The sequence below is a fragment of the Adelges cooleyi genome, unplaced genomic scaffold, assembly GCF_023614345.1.
Source record: "Adelges cooleyi isolate 19-005CV unplaced genomic scaffold, UGA_ACOO_1.1 ACOO_flye_CR_arks_rails_tigmint_CR_PRNA_9, whole genome shotgun sequence".
NCBI lineage: Eukaryota > Metazoa > Arthropoda > Insecta > Hemiptera > Adelgidae > Adelges > Adelges cooleyi.
In genome coordinates, this window is record NW_026096579.1 from 17730662 (window position 1) to 17754611 (window position 23950).

Consider the following 23950-nt stretch of genomic DNA (forward strand, 5'->3'; position numbering starts at 1 on the left):
TCATTCAATTTTTTTTCTGACTTAAGGTCAAAATTTCAAAACTTTTTTTTTTTATTCTGATACATCATACTATACTTGTTTGATTCATAACTTTGTTTTAGAATTTTTTTTTATTTTGTAATGTACAAGGAACTTCAAAGTTTGGCATTTTACTAAAGTGATATATTTATAAGCCTATAACTTTTTATCACATGAACCAAAAATTCTGAAATGTTTACAGCACTTATTTATATGTATGTAGAACATTTGGTAAACGTTTTGTAATGGAGACTTTCTTTATCTAGGAGCTGTGAGACTTTGAATTTTTCATTATAGTCCTACAATACAAAATTCAATACAGAATTTGAGAAATTCCACGGACATTTTATATATACGCAATATTATTACCTAATTAGTACCTAGGTTATTTCCAATATAATAAAAATAAAAATGTGGAAATTTTGAATACAATATCTCCAATCAGTCAGCAGTTTGGCCGTATTTAATTAATTTCTCGTTTTCAGCACTGTTATAGCAATATTAAAAATTCCCGCCAATAATTTTATCAAAATTACATTTAGACCTCTGGCCCTAGGGCCATCATGTTTGCCGACAACGAACAGATTTTTGATTAAACAACGTGCTGTTTCTAAGCCGGTCAACGGTCAACCCTTTTTTTAATAAATACTATTAATTATTTGTATAGATTATTACGTGCAAACAAATTTTACTTTTCTGTTATTAAAATCAGTTTGGAACGTGAATATTTTGAGTTTTCAGAAAAACGTGATTTTACAGGTGGGTAAATAATTTAAAATGTATTTCGTCTTGCCTCTGCCTGTTGAATAGGAATGACGAATAAGAAGGTTGGCTATCATCAGTGGGCAGTAACTTATTGTAAAAACGATTTTGGCTGAACTTAAATCTTGCCAGTTTTTAATCCTGAAATCTTCTCAGTTTCTCCACAGTCCACCCCATCATTGTGTGCTACCATTCGCACATTTTATCGTAATTCATTTTATTTATAAAAAGAGAAAACATCTGAATGAAGTACCGTTGCTTGCTTGGTACCTTCAAACTGGGTGTCACATTGACCTCCCAACGAGAGCTATCATATGCTTAAGTACCAATTTTTATTTTTAGAGTTCCAAAAGGGGTGTTATATGATGGTTGATTCATTTCTCTAATTATGGTGGTTAAACAAATCAAGAACAATTTTCCATGCTACCACTGATGTGATCCGTACTTTTTGTAATGCATTTTAGCTGCACTAGGACCTTTTCCTAAATTCATCAGTGTCGTTCTTTATTGGGGGGGGGGGGGGCAAATACCCCGTACTTCCCTGGGCGGCTTAATCATTAAACCCCGTTAAAGGGGAGTAGGGTTTTAAAGTGTTGCTCAATTATTTGGTTTTGAATTTCACTCAAAAACTTAAGGCGGTGGAACCGCTGTTTTTTAACTGTCTAATGACCAACTAGGAAGTATTTTGTATTTTCATTTCAATCGTTAAATGTGATCAGCGAACAATTTTTATTCTTCCATATAGGAATTTACTTAATAGGCTGCAATTAAAGAGTTCAAAACGTTGATTTAATTTTATGTAAAATATCTTACTGTGTTAAACTAATATTTAGTTTGTTAATTTTAGGATGGCTGTTATTCGATATTATCAAAGAGCTCAACATTTACCAAACCACGAATACCATAAAGTTCAGAATATTAAATCTAAACTAAAAGATTTAATTAATGTTGAAGTTGAATATTGTTTTTACATAGATATTGACAATCATGTAAATTTAGCCGACGAAGACTTAATCAAATTAGAATGGTTATTATTAGGTTCTTTGGAAAAAGGAGATCTTAGCAAAAGTAATTTTCTTAATGAAAAGAATCATAGTAAGCTAATTGAAATTGGTCCAAGGTATCTATCATAATAATATCTATAATTATCTAGTTAGAATACTTGGATATTCTAATTTTGGTTAACTTTCAGGTAATAAATTATTAATTCACATTTTTAGGTTAAATTTTTCAACACCATTTTCTAGTAATGTGATGTCTATTTGTAAAACAATCAACTTAAATGGTATAAAAAGATTTGAAAAGTCTACTCGTTATTTATTACATTTCTCTAATAATCAAGTGTCAAATACCCAAGCAATTGATCTGGTTCGTGTTTTTTCCTAATTTAATAGTAATCATTTGCTTGTTTATTATTGTTTAAAAATATTAATGAAGTAGATATTACATTATTTATTTTTATGAACTGTTGAAATTAATTTTAAATCATTTATATAGATAACTACTGAATTATGTGATCATATGACAGAAATTGTTTACAAAATGCCATTAGAATCTTTTGAAATTCAAAGTAACAAAGAAAATTGGTATGAAGTTGATGTTCTTAAAAGAGGAATAGAAGCTATGGCTGAAGTTAATGAAAAACTTGGTTTGTTTTTATAAATATATAATATTAAGTAATTCTATTTGAGGTATGTCGGTTATCCTATTTTTTTTTAAATAAGGAAGTGACCCTGCCCCACCCTGTACTATAGTTTCAGCCTTTAGGAAGACGAGTGACCGAGTTAGTAATGTAGTAGGGTATTAGTTCTCACTTTTGCTGGTTGAATTATTGGTCAGGTTGCTTCATTTTTTGGGTAGAAAACTATGTAGTGAAAAAGGAATTGCTCTCCCCTTCTAGAATTTTAATATATTTAAAAAATGAAAAATTTATTTTATTTAGGTTTGGCGTTTGACAAATGTGATCTTGAAAACTATACTAATATGTTCATAAAATCTAAGCGTAACCCAACAACCGTAGAGTGTTTTGATTTAGCTCAATCCAATTCTGAACATAGTCGTCATTGGTTTTTTAAGGTAATTTTAAATTCATACATGTTATATGTAAGAATACACAACTCATATTATTTCATTGTTTTAGGGTCAATTAGTTATAAATGGAGAACCAATAAAAACCTCTCTATTTGATATGATAATTGACACACAAAATTTTTCAAATAATAATAATGTGATCAAATTTAGTGACAATAGCAGGTTAATAAATTATCATTATGTCCCGCTTTCCCCCCAAATAAGAAAAACAATTTTTTTTTGACGTCATATACCATTGTAAAAGATTGTAAGTAAAAGTTTTTTTTTTTTTGTTAATTATTTAGTGCCATTAAAGGATTTAGCGTAAAAAATTTCAAGCCAATAGAATCAACTGGTCCTAGCCCATTTATAGCTGTACAGTCAAACTTACACTTAGTATTCACGGCTGAAACTCATAATTTCCCTACCGGAGTTGAACCATTTAGGTAATAATAATAATTATAATAAGAGTTTATTTGTAATTATATAAAAGCATAAATCCTAATTGTAGTGGAGCTGCAACCGGTACGGGAGGTAGAATAAGAGACGTGCAAGCTGTTGGAAGAGGTGGCTTTTGTATTGCTTCAAGTGCAGCATATTGTGTTGGCAACTTATATATACCTGGTAATTTCTTTGTAATTTAATGTAATTGGTACTATCAATAAACATTATTTGAATTACTCTACTGTAATATTATAAAGAAAAGAACAGGAAAAATAAATAATAATTTTATATAAATTAAATTTAGGTTATGATTTGCCGTGGGAAGATAAGTCATTTGTTTATCCATCAAATTTTGCAAAACCCTTAAAAATACTCATTGATGCTTCTAATGGAGCATCTGATTATGGCAATAAATTTGGTGAACCTATAATTTGTGGTTTTGTTCGATCATTTGGTATGGTAATTAATGATGAACGTCGTGAATGGATTAAGCCCATAATGTTTACTGGTGGTCTTGGGACTATGTTAGCTGAGTATACTAAAAAGCTTGCTCCATGTAAGGGTTTGCAAGTTGTGAAAATTGGTGGTCCGGTGTATAGAATTGGATTAGGTGGAAGTTCAGCTAGTTCTTTCGAAGTTCAAGGAGTTAATAAAGTCGATTTGGAGTTTGAAGCTGTACAAAGAGGAGATCCAGAAATGGAGCAGAAGATGAATCGTGTAATTAGAGCATGTATGGAAAATTCAAGTCATAATCCAATATTAAGCATCCATGATCAAGGAGCAGGTGGAAATGGTAATGACATAAAACTCTGAGTTTTCTTAATATGTTGACCGCTGTACAGTACCGCTGTAGCCTGTGGAAGCACAGTTGTTTATTATTATATGTTTATCGATAAAATATGGTTGACCTTCACAATACATATTTGGGTCCGCCATCGATTGTATGGCAGCCAACATTTAAATAGTCAAAAGTAAAATATTAAGTTGTCTTAATAAGGTAAATGATACATGGTTCGAATCTTTTTTTCTCCTCTATGCCATGATTCAATTGTATAAAACATTACAATAGCAAACAAATAAGTTTTTCCTAATTGAGCCTAAGGTAATTATAAATTATCTTTAAATTTCAAAAACTATTGTATAAAACTACCAATTGCAGTAATAATTTATTTTTTTAGTTTAATTAGACGTTTAAGTGTTTTAAAACCAGTTTTATAAATCACTAACATAGTATACAGTTAAATAAATGTATATATTAAGAAGTATAGATGGGAGAAAAAAGCTACAAAGTAGTTTTCAGTTCTCCTTAAAGTTTTTATTTATATAATAAAAGGAGTTCCCCTTAAAAAAGTCCATTTTAGATTTAACTAGTCAGGTGATATTTACTAAAATTATAAATTAAACACATTTAAGATTAAAATTCAATAAATATTAACAAGTGTCAAGTACCTTATAAATTAGTTAAGGTAATATATGTCATAAACTATTATTTTGTCACTATTCATTTCTTTTCTTGTTAGGTAATGTTTTAAAAGAAATAGTAGAACCCGCTGGTGCTATAATTTATGCAAATAAATTTGAACTTGGAGACCCAACGATCAATGCATTAGAGCTTTGGGGAGCTGAATATCAAGAGAATAATGCTATTTTATGTGATGAAAAAGACATAAAGTTGTTGAAAAAAATATCTTTACGGGAAAAGTGTTCAGTTTTACCGGTTGGTGTTGTAACTGGTGATGGAAAAGTAAGTAAGCTACCTTTTTTATTTTTTAAATATGTTGCACATATTACATTTTTTGTCTATAGTTAAATCTTAAATAAATTTAAAATTAATTAGTAATGTTGAATTTAAAAAATTATTATATTCCTATAGTATTGAATGATGTTAATTTGTTAAGGTGATTCTTGCTGAAGATGAGAAATCTGTTTTTCAAAACGGTAAATACCCAGTCAATTTGGATCTTAGCATGATATCGAACGAAGTTCCTCGTAAAGTGTTTAAACAAAAATGGCAATCATCAACAAAGAGTCCAATTAAATTACCCAAGATCACGGTGATTGAAGCATTAGATAAAGTATTGAGATTGCCATCTGTAGCTAGTAAGAGATATTTAACCAATAAGGTTGACCGTTCTGTTACTGGTAAAATTGCCCAACAACAATGTGTTGGTCCATTGCATACCCCTCTTAGCGATATGGCTGTAACGGTTGTTTCCTTACTTGATACGGTAACTAAAAAGGAAAATCTATTTAAGCACTTATTCTATAATTTGTTTTAAACCAATTGTCAAAGGTTGGTATTGCAACTTCAATTGGCGAACAACCTATCAAAGGCTTAATCAATTCTGCAGTTGGAGCTAGAATGGCTGTAGCCGAGTCCTTAACTAATTTAGTTTTTGCTCCTATTTCATGTTTAGAGGTACTTTTGATTTGTACAACAATATATAGCCTAGATATTTTTTAATATACAAAATAACCTGATGTAGGATGTCAAATGTAGTGGAAATTGGATGTGGCCTGCTAAATTACCAGGAGAAGGAGCAGAATTGTTTTATGCTTGTAAAGCCATGTGCGATGTAATGAAACTACTCGGAATTGCTGTTGATGGTGGCAAAGATTCTTTGAGTATGGCTGCAAAAGTTGGTAACAATAATGTCAAAGGACCTGGTAAATATTATTAGTAAACAATTTTAACAACTAAAATTACTAATATTATTCAAATTTTATAAGTTAATTTTCAAAAAAAAATTATTAGGTTCAATTGTGATTTCCACATATGCACCTTGTAGCGATGTAAGACTAGTTGTTACGCCTGATCTAAAAGGACCAAGACAAAATCTAATAAACAAAACAGAAAGCAGTCTCATTTTTATCGATTTATCTGGTGGTAATAAACGACTTGGGGGATCAGCCCTGGCTCAATGTTACGGACAACTTGGCGACATTGCACCTGATTTAGATTATCCAAATATGTTAAAAAATGCTTTTCAAGATATTCAAAAGTTAATTAAAAGTAATTATGATTGAAATGTATTTTTTAACTTAAAATATTTGACTATATTGTAGATTTTTTGTAGGTAAAAAATTATTGTCCGGTCATGATATAAGCGATGGAGGATTAATAACTTGTGTTCTGGAAATGGCTTTTGCTGGATTTAGTGGATTCCAAATCGATTTAAATAAAATAAAGAATACAATAAATGTCAATGATATTGACATTTTGTTTGCCGAAGAATGCGGTTGGATAGTAGAAGTTGAAAATCAGTTTGTAGAAGAAGTTTTATCAATTATCAGAGTACCTGCCTATGTAATTGGGCATACTTCTACATATGGCAATGAATCTCGTGTATGAACTTTTCATGCAATAATTATTATATATTTTTCATACTAATATGGTTTTATTTATTTCGGTTTTAGGTTATTATAAAAAACAATAAACAAATTATTTTGGACCAAAAACTAATTTACTTGTTTAAAATGTGGGAAAATACAAGTTTTGAGTTGGAAAAATTGCAGTCTAACAAACATACTGCTAAACAAGAATATGATATATTATCGAATAGATTAGGATCAGTTTATTCATCAAACTTTATTATATCCCATTCAAATAAATTGCCAAGTGTGTTGTTATAATATGGCTTTATATAGTTGTTTTAAAATTATTCTTATTTGTTTTTCTTTAGGTGCTAGTCCGAAGGTGGCCGTCCTACGAGAAGAAGGTACTAATGGTGATCGCGAAATGAGTGCTGCATTCTTTATAGCTGGATTTGAAGTATGGGATATCACTGTTCAAGATCTCATAAACAATGCAGTTAACATCGATCAATTTAGAGGATTAATATTTCCAGGGGGATTTAGCTATGGAGGCATGTATATACTGCAACATCTATTGTTTATATATATTTATAATTTTGTTTTAAATTTTTAACATAGTTTTGTTATTCATTTTTAGATGTATTGGGTTCAGCTAAAGGATGGGCCGCTAGTCTCACATTTAATGCTAATGCTAAAAAAAGTTTAGAACATTTCATTGCTAAAAAAAATACTTTTAGTCTTGGTGTTTGTAATGGTTGTCAGCTGATGTGTAGTCTTGGATTAGTTGGTAAACTAAAGTAGCAATATTTGATTTTTAAACAACTACAACATCTTTTTATCTTTTTTTAGGTGACATTAATGCGAGTAATTCCTTAAATATTGAATCTCCTTCTGTAGTTCTAGCTCCGAATAAGTCTGGAAGATTTGAAAGTCGTTTTAGTTCTGTTAAAATAAATCCTTCTAATGCTTTAATGTTAAAAAATATGGAAGGAAGTATTCTTGGTGTATGGGTTGCACACGCTGAAGGTAATTATTATTATTTAGAACATACTATTGTATACATTTGTTTTATCATTTATAAATTGTGTTTCAATTCAATTACTTGCTATGCACTATTTTAACGATGTACTAAATACCTCAAACAACATTGAAACTATTCTGACAATTTTTCGGAAAGTTATAATCTGCAATATTTTTGAGTTGAAAAATGTAAAAAAATTAAGTAATATTATAGAAAAGGAATGATTTTTTGAAGATAAAGTGTTAATAATTATTCTTACACCTAAATATGAACTTATTTTAATTTAATAATGTTGTAAAAATAGTAATAATATAATATATGAAATAAGTACTTAACACATTCGTTGCGTCGAAAAGTTGATATACCTCATTCAATGTGTCTTAAAACTGGTAAATAACATTTTTGGCAGTGCATCAACATTTTAAAGAACATATTTTATTGAATAGACATGATGGCGGCTATAGCCGCCAGGCACACCGCTAAAATATCAATGAGTAGCACTAGGGGCAGTGAATGTGTTGAGTATCTGTAATAAAAAGTGTAGTATTAAAATTCTACGTTATACTTGAATAATACAATTTTTTCAGGTCGTTTTCAATTCCAAAATAAAAACATTGCAGAGTCTTTAATTATGAATAATTGTACTCCTATAACTTATGTTGACGATGAATACTTACCGACAGAGCAGTATCCAATGAATCCCAATGGTACTTTTGGTAAGCAAAATAAAATATCTTTGACAGTTTGCATAGTATAAATTTGAGTATTAACTATCAAGTTAATTTTATTATTTATAAGTTATTTTTGTCATGCCCTTTAATTGTTTTACTTATTACCAATATTTTACTTTAGGTGGAATAGCTAGTATATGCTCAACTGATGGCAGACATTTGGCAATAATGCCTCATCCAGAGCGTAGCATATTTACATGGCAATGGCCATATACATTTGGATTAAATCTATCTGAAGAACATAACTATGCTCCTTGGATGCAGATGTTTTTTAATGCTTACAAGTGGTGTTTGGAAAATTAAACTAACACAAATAAACCTTATTTCAAACCCTGTACTTTTTTGGACAATATTGTTAAAAATACAAACTAGACACTGTATAGATATTACAATACTCCATTCAATTACAATTTATATACCTACTGTTAATGTTATTTTTCAATATATTTTATATGTTATATTCTACTTTAGATCATTAATTACTTATTATATAAAGAACAATTCGAGAAATAATTATTTGTACCCATCAAAATTGTTGATTCTTTTAAAATAAAGATTTTAATAACAAATAAATGAATGATTTCTACCTATGTTCAGAGTTTTAACAATAAATAATAGTGGAAAACTGAACACTGCGTACTACAGCCAAACTGGATCGGCAGGTTTGACTTTTTCAAGGCAAGTAGGATGTAATCGATAATTATTCTTCTGTTTAAGTATTAAAAACCAAGAATTTTTTTCAAACTTGAAAAAAATTATATCTACTTTGCAGGTATACACTATACAATATAGACTACAAGAAAATATAAATTGATTAAATAGAACAGCCAACATTCACAAAAAAAAACATGAATTTATCCTTTTAATACGCATGAATTAAGTAAAACAAACATACCATATAAATAAATATATTATAATATTTGATATCTATTTTATTATACACATCTTATCCCTTGGTATCACATAATATTTCAAAATTCAATTTTAATCTGTAATCTAACAAGTAACATGTGATGAGATAGCAGTATCTCAATTTTTCATATTAATAGATAAGAACTTTTGTACCATCGATCGAACATTGCAAATAAGGTGGATTCATAGAATAAAGAATGAATTTAATTTAATTTATTAATCCACCTTGATTGCGAGGTATAGGCCGATGCTAATCTCTGATTCTGAGTCGGGTATCTTTTACTTATATATTAGTATTTTTTTAATTAAAAATGGATTCTTCTGAAGTTCAGATTAGTAAACCTACGTCAGAAGTAAGTGTCCTAGTAACTGGTTACGTGAAGTATGAAGAACTTTATGATTTAAAAGTGCTCTGTTAACAGGTGACCAAACGCATTAGCTTTTTTATGAAAAGAAAACGCGAGGATAATGATGACAGAAACCCTAGACTCTACTGTAATTCAACGGTGGATAGTAGTTCTGCAAGAACATGTTCAACAGTTGCAGCCAAGAGGCAAAAAGGATCAGAATGTTATGTAAAATGTAAGGTAGAAAAATGTCAATATTAATTCATTTCTATTAAGTTCTGATCATTATTTACTAGTGACCAAAGTGCACAACGATTCAGGACCACAGTGCAATGGTGGTTTTGACCCTGCCAGTAAAACAAGTTACGAAATATCAAAGCAATTTAATATGGGTTTGAAGTCTGACATTCGTGAAAGAATATCAAATTTAGAATCCTGCATGAAAATTAAACCAGTCGAAATGGATATATACAAAAAGCTTAAAATACTTGAGGATCGTGTATTAGAGCTAGAAAGCATGTTGAGCAAAGGAAAAGATTTATCATCTATTATGCCTATTGATACTAAAACAAAAGTAAATATTGTTTAAACTTTATTAGTTTAACATAATACTAAAAATGTATACATTTCATAAAATAGTTATGATATTTGAAGTTTCATATATTATCATGTATTGTCTGTCTTTGACGTATTTAGTCCCTATTTAGACTAAGAGTATAGCGGTTGTCATTAATGTAAAAATATTCCATCTAATAAGGCCAGTTGTGATATGTTTAAATGTATTTGGCGAGAGCCTAGTTTTGTTTTATTCTGAATAGAGTTAGTAATGGTGCATATAACCAGTTGACACATCAATGTAAGCCTAGGATTTTTTTATTTAAAATTGTATATTGTACTAGTACAATATACAATGTAGTACTGAGTAGTATAGAATTTTCAAAAAAAAAAAAAAAATCCTTAATATGCTAGTGCTTATATAATTATTGAATGGTAATACAAAGTAAATTTTAATAAATAATAAGTATTATATATTTCAGGAAGAAGTCATGACTACTAATGATTGTAGTATTAGCCAAATAAGTGAAAAGACAACAATTAACAGTGATAATTTACAGTTAATTACATCATCAAAAAAACCAAATAAATTATTGCGAGAAAATAAACCTGTAAGTCAATTTAATATCAACATATAGTAGACATTACTATTTAAACCCTTAACCATAAAAATAATACACTGTCTGTGTACACGTATTTCGGCAACAAGTTGTCATCAACAGCACTAACAAGTAACGACACACTGAGTCTGTTAAAATAATTAAAATGTAAAATTATAAGTTATAAAATAAATATTTCCTTATCTCCTCTTGATTTATTTGAATGAACATGTGAAATATGTCGTTACATAGCCATTATATAAATAGGTGGTCACCTATTAATATTGTGATGTGTGTTACCTGAGTTAACCACTGTGTCACCGCATGCCTCTACAATTATTATATATTGCAAATATTACCTAATAAATATTTACATTATTTTTACAGAAATATAGTGCAAGTGAAATACAGCAGCTAATAGAGGAAATAAAAAAGAAAGGAGGAAAATGAACATTACCATAATTTTTCTTAAGTTCACTAAATTATTTCATTAATTTAATTATTTTAAAAATTCCCTCCAATAATGTGATTTGAATAATTATTTAAATTTTGATACTGAGCTATTATTGGTTTTCAATATATATTTGTGGAAAATTGTATCAAAAGTTAATAAAGTTTTTATTTATTCAATTGATTGAAATTATAAATTGTTTTAATTATTTATTAAATTTGTTGAGAAAGTATTCTTCATACCAAACCAGAGAATCCTGTACAGCTACAATGTGAAGCTAAGAAGGTTTGATTATGTCCAATCAGAATTTCACAACAGACAGTACTTTGCCCAATATATATATATATATATATATAAGTAAATGCTACTAGTATAAGATTTAGTATTACTATTTTGTGGCTGTACACAATATCATTATATCACTTATCAGCTGTATAGATTAACTCAAAAACACAACAGACGATCAGAAATAATATCCGAATGTTACTTTGATGAGCCATAAATTTAAGTATGCTACTTATTATATGGGGAAACCGGAAACCCAAAAACTATTATGCCAACTAGTATTAACTATTGATGTAAACAATGATAATATTTCAAACGTTAGTAGACATCGTATTTATATAGATGAATATTAATTGTATAGGCGAAAATAGGAAGGGGCTTAGTTTCCCCACAAGAAAAAATCTCTGTAGGTGCTTCAAATTTGTCCATCCTTATTTGTAACAATGCTAAGAAATATGAAAGCATATTTGTGCACGATAAAAGTTAAATTTAAATTTTATGGCTCCTAAATAAAATTTTATAATAGGGAATCATTCATATTTGGTGTCTTGGTAACGCCAAGTAGAATTGACGAAAAGGTAAAACACATGCCATTTTTTCTTGAATAAACAAGGTTAAATAGGTTAGCATTCTGTACATATCTGAAATATCAATTACAAATTATGTTCTGAAAAAAATCGACAAGACTTGTTTTTGTTTCTTTTTTTTTAAGGTAAAAAAAAATCTCTTAATTTTTCCTAGTTGTAATGGAAAACGAGAAACTCATTTTTGAGAAAAAAATTGTTTTAACGAAAATTGTGATTATCCAGTAAAACAATTGAAAATGAATAAAGAATCCTCATTACTATATGACAATATGCTAATAAACATATTATTATAATTATAGTTAGAGTTTAAAATTAATTTTTCATGAAAAATTTCTTGTACGTAAATCTTTAAAAAGTGGTATGTGTGGGCGTGGCGTCTGCTTAATAACTTTAACAAGATACTGAAACTGGAATTGTTATAAAAATAAGTATTCATGGTATTAATATTAGTTAAATAAATCACGAGAAATCTTCACATTTAACTTCACCTTAAGGCGTGGTATAGTACCACCCGTCACCTTAAATAGTCATAATATCCCAAAATCCACTAGCTCTCGCTACTTAGGCCAACGCTTAATCAACGCAAACCATATAAAAAGTAAAAGAACCCTTCTCAACTCGAGGCGGAAATCTCTTTACTTCTTGCTAGGTAAACATTCCAAACTAAGTATATAAAACAAACTACTCCTTTATAAAACCCTATTGATGCCTACCTGGACATACGGCATTCAATTATGGGGAGCAGCCAAAAAATCAAATATTTATAAAATTCAAACTTTTCAATCTATAACCCTTCGTATAATCACAAATGCCCCTATCTATGTCTCAAATCACACCCTTCATACCGACTTAAGAAAAGACACAGTAGATGAAACAGCATAAAAACTATACAAACGATTCCGCTCACAACTAACAAACCATCCAAATCCCTTAATTTCAGCGCTAAATTCCGACGCTATTCCTGGTAATTCTCCTCGCAGGTTAAAGAGAAGGTGGTGTCTTAAATCAAAATTAAATGCTAATCATAATTAACCAAAGCCCTATGTAAAGTGTCGCCATTGGGTGGCTACTTTTCTCACGTGTATCATGTCAAAAAGAACTTACTTCCGCATACATGCTTATTGTAATAACTAAATTACAGATTGTTTTTAAAAATAAAGTTAAAAAAAAAAAATTTATTTTAGTTAATTTTACAATAGGTTTGTATCTGAGCCTTGGAGGCATAGGCGTAACTATATTATAATCTCGATTTTACAAATGGCTCAAAGCCCAAATAGGTTACATTATAAATTGCATTTTCTATTTACTTAAAAGTTAAATTATAAACACATTTTGAAAATTAAAATTGTTAAATATTTTTGTTTTGCACTATGTTATACATTGTTATGACTTATATTTTTACAATAGGTCAGTCTAGTTTATCTCATAGTTAAAAAAAAAAAGGAACCAATAGAATATTACGTATGTATAAAATGTTCTTTTCTGAAAATCAGATGTATTCATATTAGATAAGTCATTAGGATACTATTTTTAAAAAATAGTTAAAATATATAAAATTTACGAGGTACCTCTTGTCATCTAGGAAAACGACTTAAAAGACAGTTTCCATACATTATTTTATAGGCGAGTTTCTTTTGTATTTTTACTAGTGTATAAAAACAATACTGTAGTAGTGATTTTTAGTTTTTACTGTTATAAAAATATTAATTAATATTTAATACCTAATTTTCACCGTCTAAAAATACATAAGAATCGAACTCAAATCATCAAAAGGTTTAGCCAAGTCATAACCTTAGGTGCAAATCGAGGGAAAGTAGGTGAATTTGCTTCCGTGTCGTTTGATCATAATATAATTCTGAATTAATAGTGACTATCCTACCCCGACCCCAATATGCCATTTTTTTTTATTAATGAAAAAAAAATATCAATAATATGATCTATTTAATCTAAAACATCCACTTTATTATACACATTAGTAAGACATAATTCTGATAGTCTATCTTCAGTCATCCTTGAATAAAGCTAGGTTTTGAGTCTCCCAAGTGCAGAGAAACTCCTTTCAGCAGAGGTAACGCTTACCGGTAGAGTTGCTAATACTTGTATTAATGTTCTAATGGTTGAAAACGTATCTTCATCACAGTTTATGTATAACAATATACAATTTGTTTGAAATACGGGCCCCCGATAGTATGCGCCGTATGATTTCGGCCGACACGCTGGGGTACGGCGCCAAATCATTCGTTAGTAGCACTTGGCCATTGAAGCTATTGGTTTTAAATATAGTTCAAATTTCAGGACACTTATCAGTATGTATTTATCGTATCGGGTTCACAGACTAACTCAACAGGTCCCTGGCGCCACTATGAATGTACAATGCGGTCCTTGGACCCTGAACGATATGTGGGATGGTACGTCGTGCCCTTTGGCATTCGAATATTCGACGTCAAACGCTAATAATAATATCACAGAAATCCCTGGTCTGGACGGTATTTAATGTTGGCGGGAAAAATGCCGCGAAATCACGAGGAATGAGTGCAGCCGCCAACTATTGTCAATGGAGCAGTATAGTTGGGTATCCCCCTCTACGGTATTGCACTGTCGTCTGCTGTCCATAGTATAGGCATGTATTTAATTCCGGAATCCGGTGTGTTGGGACTTGGGACCAAGAAGAGGTAGGCCGTACCAAAACAATATATTATAAGAAAAGGTCAAAAAAAGAAGGAAAATCAGACCGTGTAGGCGCCAGTCTCCCGCCAAACCCCCACTACAGGTATCTACAGCCTAACTACCGATCATAATACAATAAACGCGTTTTCGAAAGAAAAAACTAGCCCGCCACAAGCATGTAGGCCAGTGCGGTTGTCAGAAAAATAAATAATGATATATATTACGATTTGCTTTTTTAATCTTTGCCTTCGCCCTTGTATGTTTTGTACGTTTGTTGACTTGGTGATTTAACTAGTAGTACTTACTACTTGGAGAAAAGTTCATTCCCGGCCGGCAAAGTTTCGCCAACACGCATAGTACACGCCACTATATACACCTGCTAAGCCGTAAAATCTGGCAACGCCGCACACATTGTCAGGACCATGACAAATGCTGTATAGTGTTCCACTGTCGACAGCGTTGCCGCGGTTATTCCACAGCAGAACGTATCCGAATTGCCGCCGTTGTTGTCCACTGCTGCTCGTACCGGATTCTAATCAATGATGTGATGTGCGTTCTCGTCTCCTTTCTCTCCGTCCGTAACAAACGTCCGCTGCTATTCAAAATCTAACAATAGCATAACAAAAAAAAAAAAAAAAAATTATCCATCTTATTTACCAACATTGTGATTTGAAAAAAACCGAATCGTACGCGTATTTGCCGTTGTGGGTACCTTGGTCGGTGCAGCTGTTGACCGTTGTTTCTCTCGTTTGTCCGTCAGTGTTTGTAGGCAATTTGATAAATTTGGTCACTCGCTGGAGCAATGGAAGTAGACGAATTCGATTCAGGTCGTTCGTCGTCTACCATTTCGTCAATCAACAGCCTGTTCTCCTTTACCAGCCCGGCAGTTAAGAAATTGTTGGGCTGGAAGCAGGGCGACGAGGAAGAGAAATGGGCAGAAAAGGCGGTGGACGCTCTTGTTAAGAAATTGAAAAAGACCAAGGGTGCTATTGAGGAACTGGAAAAAGCACTTAGTTGTCCAGGACAACCAAGCAAGTGTGTTACTATTCCAAGAAGTCTCGATGGTCGCTTACAGGTATGGTAAAAGGCAACGACGACAAGCTGTGATAGTAACAAGCTGTAACTCGCAAGTTTATCTTGATTTAGTGTATTTATTAAAATTTGTAAACAGGTGTCTCATCGTAAAAGCTTACCACATGTCATCTACTGTCGTGTTTGGCGATGGCCTGATCTCCAGACGCATCACGAGCTCAAACCACTCGACCACTGTCAGTTTCCCTTCTCCACACAGAACAAACAAAAAGACGTGTGTATCAACCCTTACCATTATAAACGAGTAGAAAGTCCTGGTAAGCTATTCTTTTTCAAACCTATATTTGTATAGCATTTCTCTGATTTCATAATAACAAGTAATATTTTAATGTGTCAAGAAAAATTATGTTGAACGTGTAGTTAAACTTCTGCTTTTTGGCAGAAATTGTTTAAAACTATTATTTCTTTTGGGCAGGAAGGGAGTTTTTATTAAAGTATCGCCCTGAGTTGCAAAATATCCAGACACAGCTCTGTTTTTACGCTTTGTCTATATCCCCGACCAGTCAGGTAACAATTATATCACCGACCGCTGTGATAACAAATGCGCGTGGGTGGAGACTTGTGTTTTTCATTATTATGTGGTCGGCACCTCAACAAACAGCCGACCAAATGTACTTTCACCGATGTATACTCTACTAGGAGGAGTTAACAGGTTTAAAGTTGAGTAGTTTATAGCTTCAATCTACTTTTCTACAGCAGGTCACAGAGTGTTTTGGCACTCGCTCGCTCGGCGCCGTTGTTTTGCTCCGCTAACTAAAAATATCCTAGGTTTGCAGGCTACAGTCTAAGAGGAGGTCACAGGTTTAAAGATAAGTCAAATGATTTGTGTTGTAAAAACATGATAATTATCACAAACATCAATTAAATGAATCATACGAGGAACATGCTGAAGATGTCACACAAGTCCAATATTTGAGAAACTTGGCTCATAATATCTACTTATAACTGTAAATTACATTATACAAAAACACAAAATAATTTATAAGTGGTATCAGAATAGAGTTTCTTGTTATTCTTTTGGAAAAATTTGCAGAATCTTGTCTATGCGGAAAAATTTCCATACCTATATCCCCGCGTACGCGCATTTGTTATCACGGCGGTCGGTGATATAATTGATACCTGACTGGTCGGGGATATAGACATAGTGCTGTTTTTATGGCAGACAACATCTTCCAACTAAACAAAATATTTATCTAAATAATCTAAAAATGTACTTGTAAAAATTATTCTGTTGAATTCACATAAAAAAAACCTTGTACACTTTTGATTATCTTAACATTTTCTCATACATGTATAATAAATTATTTTTTAGTTTTACCACCGGTATTGGTACCAAGGCAGAGCCAGCTACCTCCCATGATGTTTCGCCAAATGCCAGAAAATCTTCAATATAATAACTATAACCAAGGCCCAAATTCACCATCATCAAGTCCTCCTCCGAATAGTCCTTTCCAAAGTAGTGCTTTATCGGGTAAATATAACTAATTTATAGTCTCTTAGACTTCAATTAATAATAATTTTTATTCTAGAATTGGGCGGTTCACCTAGACCTGATGAAAAAGCTATGAGCCCTGCTTCTGGCACCCAAGTCTTGTATCAGGTATATATGTATACAAATCAGCAATAATTTAAACTGATATTTATTTTTCAATAACGTATTAATTTCTTATGCTATATTCTGTTCAAAATGAGATTGTACTTGCACAGAGACTGAAACGTGCTACACCTGGTCAAGACCTTTCACGTCTATCTTTCAGTCTTTGGGCAAGTACAATCTCATTTTGAACAGACCATGAAATATTTCTATTTACACAGTACACAGAAATTGAACATGGGTTTTTCTTAACACCATGACAATGACGACTCATTCTTTTAAATATTTGTTATTTTAAATAAACCTAGTAATTTTTTGTATTTAGGAGCAAGCCAGTTGGGCTAGCATAGCATATTATGAACTAAATAGCAGAGTTGGAGAACTGTTTCATTGTCAATCTCCAGTCGTAGTTGTAGATGGATTTACAAATCCAAGTAATAACTTAAACCGATTTTGTCTTGGACAGCTATCCAATGTTAATCGAAATCAGACGATTGAAAATACTAGAAGACATATTGGAAGAGGTAAAACATTGTATTTTTACTTAAAGAATACCTAATAGTAATTTAAATGACGGTATTCTTTTTTTTTTGTTGCTTAAAGTTGTTAGCAATATATAAGGGTAAGACAAACAAGCATTTGATTGACATCATGAAGTCTGTTGTTAAATTGTATTATTGCTTTACTCTATAGTCACAAACTCAAAACAAAATCAAAATAGTCGTTCGGATATTTCGTAAATTTGACGTTGACGATGGAAAAGTTATTCTATAACGTCTGTTGCGATTTTCGTATCAACGTTACAGATTATTATTCTAATATATTTTAATATATCTACTAAGATAATGTTTAATAAGATAATTAATTGACCAAGACTTATGTTATTTTAATGTGCGTATGTCTTGTGTATGTTTTTATTTTTATGTTAAAAGTATGCGGAATTATGTTCATAGTTCGAAAGCTGGTGTGACCTTACTCTAATATTTGAAGATGATTTAGTTTTTTTAATTATGTTTTAGGCTGGGGTTCACTAAGATAATTTGTTAAATGTTTTATCAGACTACACATATTTATTTACTCGATTATTTATTCGACCAAGTCTAAAAACATTACCATGATTCTACATTTCCAGCTTTTGCTCAAAATTTCGTACAAATGTTGTTATAAAGCATTTAAAAATTAAAATTGTAATTAATATTGATTAAACAAAATTGTAACTTTTTTTATTGAAAATTTTGTTGATAAGTATTGGTGATTTTTATTTAAGTGATTAGTTACTTACAATAGTACGATTAGTATTAACTACCACCTTGGAGCTGTGTCCTCCAAATACATTAAAAATGTATTTTTACTTTTTATTACAGGTATACAATTACACTATATTGGTGGTGAAGTGTATGCAGAATGTTTATCCGATTCAGCTGTTTTTGTACAGTCACGTAATTGCAACCATCATCACAACTTTCATCCGTTGACCGTTTGCAAAATTCCGGCTGGATGTTCATTACGTATTTTCAATAACCAACAGTTTGCGACATTACTAACTGAATCTGTTAACTCTGGGTATGAAGCCGTGTTTGAGCTCACTAAAATGTGCACTATTAGGTAAATATTGACGATTTTTATTTCTATAGCAGCTACCTGAGTTGTTTAATATATAATGATATGTTTGTTGTTTAGAATGTCCTTTGTGAAAGGCTGGGGCGCCGAATATCATCGACAAGACGTTACCAGTACTCCATGTTGGATTGAGATACATTTAAACGGTCCGCTACAGTGGTTGGATAAAGTCTTGTGTGCCATGGGATCACCACATAATGCTATATCGTCTGTATCATGAGTCCAATGGTTTTACACTTGCACAATTTTTTTTTTTTTAGTATCAATTTAACAAGACTTAATCTTAATCGGTCGCATATTTTCTTAGTAAAAAAAAAAATTATTGACTTTTAAAGAAAGAGTACTCAGTATTTTTTTGTACAAATTCAAGAAGTGGAATATATATATATATATATATATATATATGTAATTTATATATATAAATATTGTTTTTATAATAATTATGTTTGTAAAATGATACAATTTTATATTATTTTTTTATGCGTAATGTTATTCTGCTAAACGTTTGGTGCTTAATTATTATTATTACTTCTTTATTTATTTTTTTAAAATGTATAACCATTAATTACATATTTGAAATGTATTTTAATTATATAATTTAAGATCAACTTTAACATAATTCATGAATTCAACACAACAAAAAGTCAAATCTTAAAACCAAAAAAAAAGTTGGGTCCTCATAGTCAATTTATATTATCTTAATTATAAAGAGGGAGGGATGTGTGCATTTTAGAAATAATCAGTGCTTTAAGAAATGAAAAAAACAAATGCTGTAATGCCTAAAATAAGACATAATTAAAATTATATAACAGTTTTAAATAACCTAAATATAAAATTACCAATTAAATCTTGTATAATTTGTTGAAAAAAATGAAGCAAAATTTGACCAATTAAAATTATGTACTTAATGCTCGACATTGAATTTATTTTAGCCGGCTGACTTGAATTGTAATTATTATAAAAGAAAATTTGTATATCTTTTTATATTCTGTATGTCTTTTCGATTTTAATTAATATTACTTGAGCTAATTTTACATTGACACCATTTCTGTAGTGTAATATTATATTATTTTACACCATTATTTTTTATTACACTTAACTGCATTTACTTGAATGGACAATTTTTTTATTACTATTGTGACTATATACATGCGTGTGCCATTGTAATATTTTGTTTGTCATAAATTACTTAATTCTTATTGTTTAGTTTTTGTCAAATGTTGACACTAATATTAAAATTAGTACAACAAATCACTATACAGGTTGTTCTTAAAATGTGAAGTACAGATATTTTAAAAAATTATTGTAAATAACAAAAATATGTGCAATACGAGAATATTGTGTATTTACCTTGTTTTTTTTTTATAAACTTAAATTAGAATTTCCATCTCATTAATATTTTGAGTTTGATGTATATACATGTTATTATCATATATATATATATATATATCTCATGTATATGTATTATTTATAGTTCTTATATTTTTTTCTAAACTAGAGCTTATTTAAAAACAATAAAGTATAAATTTATTGATTTTATATATATATATATATATATATTTTCGACTATTACTGTATACATTACTGTATGACTTTGTAAACCATAGTTTATACTTGATAATGTATAAAAAATTATATTTTACTAGTAAAAATGATATTTTTTAAATTGTATTCTTATTTCCATTACAACATTGAACATAATGATCTTTGGGATGAAAGAAGTTGAGGTTTAGAAACATTGAGTTTTAAATGGATTGTGAATAGAGTCCCGGACTGTAATATTAAAGGGCAGCGACGGTGGTGTTTAAAACTCAGGCCTAAAATGTACGTACGTCTACCACATAAATTGGAGCTTGTAAATCACCATTGACTATTAAGTACAATTACAAAAATGTACCCACAATATAATGAGTAATGTAACAATATTCTTACTCTCGTTAATTTATGTTTCAATATACCATATCTTTACTATGGCCGTCTAATACCAATGAATTCGGATCGTAATTGATTTTAATAGATTTTCAATATTTAATAGATATTAAATATTTTCAAAGAGGGTTTTATTGATCAGTGTTTTAATTAGATAAAAAGCAACCGAGTACTTAGTATACTGTTACGAAATACTTAACCCGAATAATCGTTTTATAAATAATAATAATTAGAATTAATGTAATTACATTATAATTTTGACAGCACTCTAGACTCGAGTGTTGTTTATTGTTTACCCGAGTCCCGGACTCCTAAAATGGGCGATCTACTTAGTAAGACTATAAAACAATACACATTTTAGGTGTTTTTTTGCTGGTGTACTCTGAGGTGGATGTGGCATATCGCCAAGCCCGGAGCGACATGGGCCGTGTACAACTATTCGTCATGTGCTTCAATATTATTTCATTGGCTTTATCAGGAGCGGCTATTAATTTAAAAACGGTCGAGCGAGACAATTCGTTTGCAGAAATATTCGCCTGTCTGTCGAACGTGACCCGCACGTATTTCGACCGACACACCACTTACTTGTACTTCGACAAAAGCAGAGACGCGGCCGACTTGTTCACAAAAGCCGTGCAGAGTCCGAAAATGCTCATGTACAACCAATTCACCGAGGTCAAAGTGAAAAGCGCGTTCGCGTTCATCGCCGAAGACGGCATTCACACGCAACTGTTGAACACTACCGCGCAAAGTTACTTCATCGCCGTGTGGAAAACCGTGTCGCCGAAAATGAACGACATCGGCAAGCTGATGAAACACTTTTGGATACACGGCAAGCGCATAAACGTCGTCGCGCTAATGCTGACGGAACACCGAACAGTCAACGCGTACACCTACAGGCCGTTCTCGGGTTACGGATGCGGCGAGCTCGGCACACCGTACCTGATCGACCAGTGGATAAACGGTTCGTTCCTGACCGGCGCCGATCTGTTCTCTTTCCGGGTGAAAACGGATAACATGCACGCGTGCCACTTGAAGTGCGTGGGCAACGAACATCCGCCCGACAGCATCATGCGTACCGACGGACGCCGGTTGTTCATGGACGGCGCCGGCATCAAAGTGCTGGAAATCGTGGCCGGCCACATGAACTTCACGCCGTCGTTCGTCACCGCCAGTCCGTACACCGGACAAATGTACAATTGGCACTATAGCGCCGACGAGCTGGACAACATCACGGTGATGCTGAACAACGAGCACGTGGATCTGGCGTTCGGCTGGTACTCTTACGCTACCCATAACGAGCGCAACGCCGAATTGGCCCGGACGACCAGCATCGACTGTTTCGGATGGGCCGTCCCGTATCGGGCGGGCCCGTCGCCACCGCCTTGGACAAACTACGCGTACGAATTCGACCGAACCAGTTGGGCTTTCATCGCGTTTATTTTTCTAGTAGTCACTGGTCAGTGTAATGAAGTTTTACCTTTTGATGTTTTCCAAAAACCGAAAAACCTACCTATTATTAATTATTAATAATCTATTTTTTGTTTTCTAGGAGCATTTCATTTTTTCGTTAAGTTGAAAAAATTACACCACTGTAACTCGGTGGTGTTTTTCGTGTTCCACACGACGATCGATCAGCCGCTCAGAGTGCACACGACTTCGAGCAGCATGCGCATGTTCTTGATTCACTGGTTGTGGTATTGCATGGTGATCAGCGTGGCTTACAAAGCGTCTCTGGGCAGTTTCATGACGGTACCGTTGCACGGGTTGGAGTTCACCAAGATGAGCCAAATACTGGACTCGAATTTGATCGTCATGACCACCCCACAGTCGTTGCGCATCATTAACGCCACAATGGCCACCACGAAAATATCCAGGAAGTTCATGCAGCGGCTACAACAGCTGCCGCCCATAAACTTCGAAAAGGTCATAGACCGGTTGGTGATCGAGAGGGACATTGCGTTGTTCGAGGTGAAGCGGTCCATATACTATTATTCTATACCGCAAGCTCGTCTCATAAAAGTCAAAATACCCATAAGATTCTTACCCGGGTGTCTGTTGCGGGCTCACACCACTCAGTTCATGTTCAATCGCGGCTCGTACCTGACAGAGTCGGTCGACGACATCCTCAGCCGACTGTTCGAAACGGGCATTGTCGACCATTGGATTGTTCATCTGGGTTCCAACAAGGTTCTGCCTTTGGAAAAAATCAAAGGCCGGGTATTGAAGCTGAAACGTCTGAAGGAAGCGTTTTTGTTTTTGTTCTTCGGTTACGTTGTCGCGTCTGTTGTGTTCTTAGCAGAAACATGCTGGTCAAAATGCATTCACGGTACAAGGGTATCTCCCGAGCACGGTATCTTTCCATTCGTACATTAATATCATTTCCGTTTTAATTAAACTCTAACAGAAGAGTTGGTTTTAGAAATGAAATTGCCTTAACAGTATAGATTCGAAACTTTTAAAAATATTATTGTTAAACGTGTTTATGTCAAAACGAAATGGTCATGGAAACAAATTTCGACACCGTTAAAAAGAGAAACTTTTTTTTATAGACTATCAGTCATTTATATAGCAAAAATTACAGTTTTTTGCATCAAACCATTTTTTGTAGTTAAAATACCGAGAAGTTTTGTGTGAACAAAAGACCAAAATTCTTTCATAATTTAGTAAAAAAACGAAAATGCTTACCATAAAGATGATAATAATATAGTAATATTCATTATGAACATCTAATTACAAAACAACATTTTTATCACTTTTGTATCTATGTTACGATTTAAGATTATCTTTATTCGTGGCATATGATCATTGAAGGCTTTTAGCATTTGATAAACGAACACATCAATTTCACAAAAAAAAAAAAACACATTTTTGGCATTCTCTTAAAAATTCGCCAGTGCAAAAGCACAGTTAACACTACCAACAGCCACACAGATGATAATAACCACCTC

At 31.9% G+C, this 23950-nt stretch overlaps 4 protein-coding genes across 4 annotated transcripts; all 4 read left to right on the forward strand.

The window, feature by feature from the left end:
* The first annotated feature begins 577 nt into the window (after window positions 1-577).
* On the forward strand, window positions 578-8883 carry LOC126846748 (phosphoribosylformylglycinamidine synthase). The gene is made up of 21 exons (XM_050586534.1): window positions 578-777; window positions 1628-1900; window positions 2001-2148; window positions 2278-2428; window positions 2723-2856; window positions 2921-3033; window positions 3156-3296; window positions 3362-3474; window positions 3599-4087; window positions 4815-5038; window positions 5193-5522; window positions 5588-5713; window positions 5781-5961; window positions 6050-6307; window positions 6372-6640; window positions 6712-6913; window positions 6978-7160; window positions 7247-7396; window positions 7459-7635; window positions 8218-8346; window positions 8483-8883. The coding sequence occupies exons 2-21, from the start codon at window positions 1629-1631 to the stop codon at window positions 8662-8664; spliced, it is 3972 nt and encodes a 1323-aa protein (XP_050442491.1). The 5' UTR covers window positions 578-777; window position 1628; the 3' UTR covers window positions 8665-8883.
* Window positions 8884-9420: 537 nt separating this feature from the next.
* Window positions 9421-11360, forward strand: LOC126846682 (MAP3K12-binding inhibitory protein 1-like). The gene is made up of 5 exons (XM_050586404.1): window positions 9421-9626; window positions 9696-9855; window positions 9917-10194; window positions 10658-10786; window positions 11162-11360. The coding sequence occupies exons 1-5, from the start codon at window positions 9585-9587 to the stop codon at window positions 11222-11224; spliced, it is 672 nt and encodes a 223-aa protein (XP_050442361.1). The 5' UTR covers window positions 9421-9584; the 3' UTR covers window positions 11225-11360.
* A 3657-nt stretch (window positions 11361-15017) lies between these two features.
* Window positions 15018-19460, forward strand: LOC126846762 (protein mothers against dpp-like). The gene is made up of 7 exons (XM_050586548.1): window positions 15018-15839; window positions 15936-16113; window positions 17169-17327; window positions 17386-17456; window positions 17776-17974; window positions 18815-19055; window positions 19131-19460. The coding sequence occupies exons 1-7, from the start codon at window positions 15567-15569 to the stop codon at window positions 19288-19290; spliced, it is 1281 nt and encodes a 426-aa protein (XP_050442505.1). The 5' UTR covers window positions 15018-15566; the 3' UTR covers window positions 19291-19460.
* Window positions 19461-21443: 1983 nt separating this feature from the next.
* On the forward strand, window positions 21444-23515 carry LOC126846332 (uncharacterized). The gene is made up of 2 exons (XM_050585647.1): window positions 21444-22458; window positions 22552-23515. The coding sequence occupies exons 1-2, from the start codon at window positions 21444-21446 to the stop codon at window positions 23373-23375; spliced, it is 1839 nt and encodes a 612-aa protein (XP_050441604.1). The 3' UTR covers window positions 23376-23515.
* Window positions 23516-23950: the final 435 nt, after the last annotated feature.